At 26.7% G+C, this 9981-nt stretch overlaps 1 protein-coding gene across 1 annotated transcript; it reads right to left on the bottom strand.

Annotated features, from left to right (window-relative positions):
* Positions 1-1084: 1084 nt before the first annotated feature.
* Positions 1085-9574, bottom strand: LOC107451831 (heat shock factor protein-like). The gene is made up of 3 exons (XM_016068065.3): positions 8903-9574; positions 5906-5959; positions 1085-4400 (listed from the first exon to the last, which is right to left on the bottom strand). The coding sequence occupies exons 1-3, from the start codon at positions 9230-9232 to the stop codon at positions 3489-3491; spliced, it is 1296 nt and encodes a 431-aa protein (XP_015923551.2). The 5' UTR covers positions 9233-9574; the 3' UTR covers positions 1085-3488.
* Positions 9575-9981: the final 407 nt, after the last annotated feature.

The following is a 9981-nucleotide window of genomic DNA, read 5'->3' as shown; positions in this document are numbered from 1 at the left end:
AATACAATTTAGTTATTTCAGTTTATTTTAAAATATATTTATCTTGTGTAATTTCAAAATGTGACACATTTCGGTCAATTGGAGAGTTTTTCTGCAGCTAACTGAACTTTTGTCCTTTCAATCTAATGTAAATAACAGCCGCAATGACCACTTCATTTTGACCAACACAGAATCATACGATCACTGTTTATTTATTTATTAAGGACTTTGTTAATACTTTTGAATATTTTTTTGCTTCATTTTATTCATTGAAATGTGTTCTGATAAACCTATACTTACCATATTTTATAGTTTAAGGTCGCAATTTTCAAACTTTGTTAAGTTTTAAATTTACTTACCTTAAAATTTGATAATTAAGTTCAATTCGTTTTAGAATTTAAACTTTAAAAATGTTTTAAAATACTTAAAACAATGAGATAGAAAGTAAATAGTTACTAGTAAGTAACTAGTAACTAGAAGGTAACTAGTTACTAGTTAGGTACCTAGTGATCTAACTCCTTTTTTCTAATTATCTACATTAGATAACTAATTAGGTAACTTGTTAGATAATTATCTAACGGAGATGGCAATAGGTGTTAAAGTATTTAGCTAGTTTACTAGGCTTAATAGAATGAATCAAAAAATATTCAAGCATATTAATTAACTACTTAATTATCCCTTATTAAACATGGACGGACATCGATTGTTATTTACAAATGCTTGATTAAACTTTTGTTTAAATTTGAACTACTATTATTCTTAGCTTCGTTTAAATCAAATTTATTAATTTTTTTGCTTTTGATAATTTTTTTTAATTATTCAGTTGACTTTACTTTTACTGTAATTTTAATTTTCGGCTTAAATTCTTTTTCTTATAGCTTTCCATTCTTTTATTGAAAAGAAAAACATTATTTGTTAAACTAAAAATAATATTACATTTTGTTAAAGAATGAATCTATAAATATTTGAACATAATAAGATATTAAAATAAAGACAAAAAATTTCACATATTGTATTGAATAACGTTTATTTTTTTTCAAAAATCAATAAATATGTTATTTGCATAAAAAAATAAATCAAATCAAACAAAGATTTTGGACGCATAAGGAGTTAATAAAGTTGAGCTTGAAGGACATAAGTTCATGAGCTTTACAATCACTGACAATTATTGTAAAAGTTAATACCTATGCATATTCCAAGAATAAATCCTGAAAATGAGATGATTGCCAAATTTATTCAAAATCTAAAAAATCATAATATTGAATGCTAAGCATATATTCATGAGCAATCAATTCATTCAACTCCAATTCATTATTTTAGGCATATTTCTGGTAAAAAAAAACAATTAAACTGTTTAACAGCTTTCTGGATAGACTACAAACATTTGTGAATTATGCAGAATATCTACAGTTTGGAATGCTTTTTGAAGGAAACTTTTCTCCCCATAATTTTGAACTATTCTTTCGTCGATCACAACAAATAATCATAAAAGTTTTAATAAACTATTTATGCACATTCCTAGAAACTTAGACTAAATCGTGTATGCATGATTTAAATCAAAGAAACATTGTTCTTGCAAAATAGCTTGTAAACACTTTGAACTTAGGCTAAATCTAAAGATTATAAAGTTTAAAATGTTGTTCATGACCTTTACTTATTCAAACACAATCATTTATGGTAAAAAAAAAATTAGCTATGGACATTCCAGTCCTTCGTAAAAGAGTAGTAAAACATTTATAAAAAATCATCAGTTTTCAGAAATTATAAACCTATGTAAAATCTTTGTATTTCAGACTATTAAAAGCTTTTGTTGCTAAGTTTGACACATTTTTATGTCAATTACAATTTATTATCGTTAAAATAAATGAATAAACTATGCAGATTTTCAGTATAAAAAAGAAATAAAATTAAATAACAATTAAGAAAAACTGTAATAATAATAAATTATGTATAATGATAAATTATGTACATAAATAAACGATAAAATTATGTGTGAATAAAAAACACAATTCTAATAAAAACAATGCAGTTTTGGTCGGAAGTTTTCGATTTAAGCAAGTTTTCGACGCATTAAATCTTAAATAATTGGGCATAATCTTTCGTGAATCATAGTCAGTTGCACGAATAAATAAATTAGTTATGCATGTTTCTAACACAAATAAAGTTAAATTAAATTTTTTTAAAAAAGCATTTTTTTTCAAGATAGTTTTCAAACATTTTAAAGGCATGGTCCCGATTATTATATACACGAAGCTTTACAAAATTTCTTTTAAACTGTTTCTCGTAAATATAAACAAATAAATTATGTATGCATGTTGCTATTAAGAATAAAACAATTAAGTTGAGATCACAAATATTTTTTAAAAATTTTAAGCGTATGTCTAATAATCATTAAACTTAATGTCTGATCTGAATGTTTAAATTCCAAATATAAGTAAGTTTTATATATCGTTCAACTAATTCACAATTTTTGATTTTATTCACACTTCTCTCCCGTAAAAATTAATGATTAGTTTTGTAAAATCTTTGTACAAATAACTTAAACTAAACTTAAACAGTAACCTGCATGTAAAGTTGAAAAAAAATCTAACTATATGTAAGATCTGCAAAGAATCACAATGTTTAAATTCTCTAGCTTGAATCAGCGAGTCAACACGTATTGTAAATGAAAACACGCTTTTTTGGCGCGTTTCAATCGTTTCTCTAGTAATAAAAATTAATTATTATAGCATAATTCGTTATCTATATTATCATAGCATAATCATGATATATTTTTTTAAGTTATAATATAATGTGAAATACAGTTTTCTAGATAATTTGCTAACAGCTTAAGCGTATACTAGTTCGTGAAGTGTGGACCGTTTAAATCTCCTTTTAAGGAGTATTCAGTACGTCTCTAATCATTGTCGAATCTTTTAATAGTAAAATTTATAGTAGAATAATTACGTGATAATAATCGAACCTTATAAATAAATAAATAAATTTGATAGCGTTAAAATCTTCGGCGAGATTCACTTAAAACTTGGTGGTTGATTGCCAGTTATGCAGAGATTTTTCGATCACTCTAATTGTGTTTCTGAGCGCATTCGCTTGGCCTCCCTGTTCTCTGAAATCTCAAACTCATGGAACTCACTTTTGTGTGACAATATTCTAGCCAAATAACAAACATCATGTAGTTAATATATGAAACTATATTAAATACCACCAAAACATCACAGAGGTCGAAACTACTGTTCAAGAAGTTATCAAACATTTTATACATTAAATCTGAGTATCTTTAAAAATGTGCATTAAAATACCTGAATTCGATAGTGTCTTGAATTTTTTTAAATTCTTTATTTCATGGAGCTCAATCTTTGTCATATGCATGTAATCAATGGGGAAACATTACATAAATTTAAATTATAATTAAATAAAAAAATTAAATTACAAAGAGCAATTTTGTAAAAATGCTTACAAAAGGATGCTCAATGTCTGTATTTCTGAGTCAGCAATGTTCTTGATCGATGCTAGATATGCTTCAAAAATGTTGGGCATATGCAAGATTCATTATGAAGCTCAGGGTGTTTAAATCTCAAGTATGTATCCCTGAGCTCCTCATATTCTTCAGTCAATTCACAATCATTGTCGGCATCAAACTTGATTTTCACTTTAAATCGATCCTCTTCATCTGTTCTACTATTATCAGATAACAGTGCCCACGGAAATTTAAAATCCTGCCTGTTAACAGGTATTCGAATGAACTGTAGAGTATCATCTTTACGCTCTTGGATATCTTTCAGAGGCTCTCTTACGTTCTGTGCTGCAATGAAATGTCTGGGTGCTGTAATAAGAGTGTAGAACTTTTGTTGTTCATTTGGCTGTAATTTAACATTCTCTTTATTTTCATGACACTGAGGAAGGATTGTCTTGGAGCAGTTCTGGCAAGCGTCTGTGTTGTTTTGTATACTCGTGAAAGGGAATCTAAAATTCCCTAACGAGATTCCCTCACTCCTTTTTTTCCGATAAACTGAATCTTTTCTAGTGTTCATCCAAACTGCTTTGTTTTCAATATGATTATCCATTTGACGCTTAACAAGTGTTGAGCGGTTGTTAACTGCCTGAGGAAATGTTGATGAATAAGCTGTTATATTTACTGAATTCACATCTTTTACGTGTTTTTTCTTCTCGGGAAACTTCGAATTAGGTGACTTCCGTTGTTTCTCTTTTTTGATATTTTGCTTTGGTTCTGCAACTGTTGAACCTAAAGTTTCAGTTTCCTGATGAATTGAGTTGAAAAGTTTAACAATTTCAAAATGTCCCTTTTTCTTTTCTGTTTCTTTATTTTTATTCCTCTCAACTAAATCGGAATTTGACTTATTCATTTTATTTCTTGCTTTATTTATAGTAGGTCCGGAGTTGTTGGAATGGATGGGTCTGCCCTATTTTGAAAGAAAAAATACGAACATTGTAATAGATTTTACAAATGAATGTCATTTGATTTAGGAAAAAACTGGAATAAATTATTCAAATCATCAACATAGTATAGACTGTAACATTACAATTTCATCGACATAGTATAGACGGTAACATTAAAGAAAAAATAATAACTGGCCCTTGAGTTTCGAACAGGCACTGACTTAACACCGTAAAAATGTATCAAAATGTGTAATATCGTGTGATAAATGAATTTGATTCTCAACAATTTTTAAATTACCACCTTATACTATTTTTTGTGTATATTTAAAAAGTAATTTTTGCTCATTATCTAAATAAAAGAAATATTTGTGGTTTACAAATAACAATTAAAGGTATGCTAAGAGAAAATCTCTTCGCCTAAAATTTTTTTTTTTGAAAAGTAAACTAAAAAAAAAATTTTTTTTGATAAATGGCTTAAAAGATTTTTTCTACAATTCATACTGAAAATTAATAGAAAATAAATATTTAAAAGCGCATTTTCTTTTTTCTTTTTTTTACAAAAAAGGTATTTATTCAAAAATATTTTTAAAATTTAAGATCACTTTAAAAATATATTAATAAACCTCTTGAATAAAGAGAAACTTATAAAAATTTTACCAGTTGAGAATAATTCTAACTAAGTAAATATTTGTAACAGTAATCAGAATTAAACCTATAAACACAGCTAATTTTTGCGTGTAATTATTACTTTAATAGTAAATTAATTTTTCTAAAACTGGAATATGAATAAAAAGGCAGTGTTTTTAAGGGATGGTGGCTTATTTTTGAAAAAAGGGCAAAGAGGGGGCATTTATAGGGATCAAAGGGCAGGCAGGGTGGTCCGCCCTTCTAAAAACACTTAGGATTGACTGAATTAAATGTAATTAGTTTTAATTTATTTTTAGAAATAGATTCTTAAAAATAAATAAAAACAAATTTTGAACTTGAAATTGTTATTTTTTTCACAAGAGCTGGCATATGATTTTTTTTATTATTTTCCAACTTAAAATGTTTCCTATCTATTTTAGTACGGTGGTGGTGCTCTATAAACAATAACACCATACTTAAATTTATAAATTTGATTTACATTTATTTCAAAGTTTATTTGATTCAGTTTTTAAACCTGTGAGCGAATTTGTGTAATTGTATTCTTTTATATAAAAATTAAATCAACCAACAAAATAAAAGAGCGTATATATGAAGATAAAAAATATGATAGTTTAAGGGAATGAAAAATTATTAAACCTCATCGTTAAATTTTTTTATACTGATTTTAATCATTTGATTTAAATAAATATCACTTTGTCCTTAGTTACGTTTAATATTTGGCAAAGTACAATGTTTAGGAATCTTCATTCAGAAACTACCTTTTTTAAAGATTTGAAGCGGCATTACGTTACTCCTTGACGTTGCATTTTCTTGAAAAATGATAAATGAAATTTTTATTTATATTTTAAATTAAGAAATAAACAACAAAAGTTATATTTACCCTTCTTTTATTTCCTCTGCGTTTACTTTTTTTTCTTTGGGAAACTGTATTTTTCTAGGAGAAAATAATAAGAAGACAATTAATATTCATTTTTATATATAAAATGGACATTTTATTTTATACTTTTCTAAACCTTAATCAAATTTCGATATTTTGTCTATAAAGTTCCAGAAATAATTACCTGCATTGTTTATTATACTAATAATAAAAAGAACTATGCTTTGTAGAAATTTACACGATAAAAATTTTATTTTCGCATATTTTTTTAAAAAATAAATAAATAAATATGTTTTTCTTTTTATTTTAAAAAAAATCAATATTTTAAACCTTTTCGCAATCTGATGCATCCTATCAAACGATCTTTAAATTTAAAGACCTAATCAGCACCAATAAATCATACCGTGGTGGGATTTTTGAGTAAAATCTTATTGAGTAAAAACTTATCGAATCAAAAATGTAAAAATACACGTGCGTAATATTTTCAATCGATGCAGTCAATGATGTTAAACTGGATCACCCTCTGGGTTGGATCAGAGAAAACTCTAAAATCTTAAAGAAAGAAAGAAAAAACTTTTTTTCAGCAGGTTTGGAATTTTTGAAATCAGTATTCCAATTTGTTCTACAGGTTCATAGGTGATTTCAAAATGAAGATTGAGACGTAAAAATTTTTGAAATAGATATACTTCGATAAATGCATGTCAGATCAAAAGAATAAAAATGGTCTTCTATTTGTTGATATTTTGAGAAACCTATCTGACTACTACCAAACTCGTAACGACGTCATATTGTCATCTTTGCACCACGAGAAGAGTGGAAGAACTCAAATTTGGCATTTATGACAGCATCTTTTAAGATTATATTTCATAGGTATAGATTTTTGATGCCATGTGTACCTCTTTATCAACAGATGTTTAAATGGACCTTTTCTTAGATCAATGCACATAAAGAGAAATACAAAACTGCTAATGTATAAAACAATTCAATTCCTTTCTAGTTAAAAAGAAGAAAAAAAATTTCAAAAATCCAACTGAGTTCTGTCGCGCAATAGAATAATGAATGATAATTTTATTTTCTCTAACTAAATACATGTAGAGCTGAAGATGGAGTATACGAAACCTTAATTCGGAAATGTTAGCTAATATTAAGAAATTTTAAGCTTTTTTATAACAAAATTGACACCAGTTTTTAATTTTTTTTCCATGTGCGTATGAACTTTGCAACAGTTTTTTTTGTATTTAGTGTTACAGTTAGTTTACAGTTTTCTTATGAAACTGCGGTATATGAAACGGCGGTTTTATAAAACGACTTATATAATGTTATTTCTGTGGGGCGAAATAATTGAATTATGAAGCTCTGAAATAATAAAGAGAGAAAAAACGTACAGTCGCAAAAAAAAAAAAAAAAAAAAAAAAAACCTGACCATTTTGAATAATTTTTGATCTAATGATTGGACTTTCAAGTTCTAGGACTCAATCTTAATGGTTCGAGAGGGTGACATCAAATAGGTTAATTAATAAGTGCAGACGATATTTTAAATTACGAAATCAGACACAAAAACGTATTTTCTCTGAATAAACATAGCTTTTTTCGACCATTATTAAATAAAATAATAAAAAAACAATAAATATTAACTAGAAATTATTTTTTGCATGGAATTATCTTTCGATAAACGAATTTTATAATTGTTAGCAAAATTTTTTCAATTCGCTTAAAAACTTCTTGAATTATAGCGAAACACACAAAAAAACAAAATTAACATTAAGGGATTCAAGTTTTGGGGACCCTATTTTCCAGATTGCGACTATCCCATATATTTTTGGGGTCAGAAATCCGAATCTGTTGAAAAAAGGGCATGTTTATTTAGAAAAAGTACGTTTGTGAGCCTGATTTCGTAACTTTATTGTCTGCACTAATTAATTAGCATATTTGACGTCACCCCCTGGAGCCATTCAGATTGAATCCTAGAGCGTGAAGATTCATTCTTTAGATTAAAAGTTATTCAAGGTGGTCCATTTTTTTGCTTATTGTACATTACGATTTTATTTATACACACTTCAATGCCACTTGAAAATTACAATGGGAAGTCATTCATAGAATTTCACTATATTCACATTATAAAGTTCAATGTTTGGAGTCACACTGTATACTGTAATGTTAACTTGTAAATGTGGGCAGAGTCTAAGACATGGCGAATGCCTTATATGATATACATAAGCGTTCGAAGTAAACTAAAAAAAATTATCTTAATCCAAATGTCTAGCTGTCGTTTTAACATCTCAAATAAAATTACTTTTCACATGGGTTAAAAGAAATGACGCATTACAATACAAGCATTAATAATATTCAGCAGCAAAAAAATATATAGATGAAAAATTGTAATAAAAATAAAAATAAAGCGTTATAATTTCACGAAATGCTCTAAGGGAAGACATTTATTTAAAAAAATATATATTTATCTTCATATAAATAAAATTTTGCATATAAATGAGAATTACTTATATCCAACCTTGAACTTTAAAATTTGGCAACAATGTTTAACAGAACACATTTCAATGGTTAAAATGAAATATAAATATACCCAAATATTAACTAAATAATTACAAAATAAGGAAATCGCTTTCGTGTAATTCTGTGTAGGTTAACAAACAGGAAATCTGATTCCCCCTTTTTTATTTCTCTGAAGTCAACATTAGAATAAATTTATAAAATCAAATATTTAGATTCGCATGCTTTTAACCAATATTTAACAAAAAGAGTTATAATAAATGAATTAATTAAAAAAAAACATTAATCTTAGGTTTTGTTTAGCTCACAAGTTAAAAAAAAAAAAAAACTTACGAGTTCAAAGTATGAAAATTATTTTTGTCACAAGTTTGATGAATGATGATACACTAACGCCATAAAACTTAGTCAAATAAAAAGTTATTTGTAAGAAGGAAATACATTCTAAAATTATGTTTAAAATCAGCATATTTCATTTAAAAAAAGTTTACTTACACTTAAATGCGTATGATTTCTAGAAACATTATTCAGCAAATCTTCTCTTCCTCGTAAGAACCAGGGATTTTTAAATTCATGCAAATGTCTCTTATTTCTTATCGTTCTCAAGTCAGTAGTCTTTTTAAATCCATAAAGATTTAACTGCCTGATGAAACTAGCAATTTTATTGCTTTTGCAGAAATCTTTGTTAATATCCAAAAAGTTTCTTTTAAAATTATTAAGATCGAAAACGATTCCATTTCCACTTTTATTCCAAATCACAGAATCCACTTTCGGAGAATTAACGATTTTATATAACTTAAATTGAAATCGTTGGAGACTCGGCATACCGAATTGATTTAGTAGAATTGTAACTCTCAGGCTTCTTGTTAATGTCTGCGTGTTAATTTATTTCATTATTTTACTGTTTTTATCTAACATTTTCCCGCCAAATGGTCATATAATATCGTCTGCATTCTTTGAAAGAATTAATTATTGTTTTCAATAAATATATTTATGTTTTTACTCAGTAAATAATCGTCTGCTAATGTTTTATACTGCATTAATCGTCTGCAAGTTTTTACAGAAAAAAGAAAGAGCTATTAGACCTTTATTTATTTAACACACTTTTGGATTTATTATGCTTTCCGAATTAATAAATTATTTCATTTTTTCTTTTCCGCCTTTCCCTTTTTTTCAAAACGAAATCTAAAATTTCTAAATATACATTGTGTGAAAGCTACATTTCATTGATAAAAAATATAGAATGAAATAAGATAGTCAAGTATTAAAATTTTAATGAGGATTTATTTAGGAAAAGAACTTTATTGAATTGCTCATTTTCCTCTACAACTATTTTAAACATTTTCATTATATATAATGCGAACTCATAAGAAACAATGAAAAATTATTGCAGTATTTAAAAGGAATAAAATGCGTAATGACTTCAGAAAGGAAAAAAAAAAACATTCTTTCAAATGTTCCAACTATCCCCGTAATGTCAGTTCACTTACATATATTGTAATGACTTTTGTTTAATATTTGCCAGTACCAATGAAACAAGAGACATGTAAGAGACAAAAATTAAATCCACTCTC

This window comes from Parasteatoda tepidariorum, chromosome 10, assembly GCF_043381705.1.
Source record: "Parasteatoda tepidariorum isolate YZ-2023 chromosome 10, CAS_Ptep_4.0, whole genome shotgun sequence".
NCBI lineage: Eukaryota > Metazoa > Arthropoda > Arachnida > Araneae > Theridiidae > Parasteatoda > Parasteatoda tepidariorum.
This window is presented reverse-complemented; position numbering and strand designations above follow the sequence as displayed.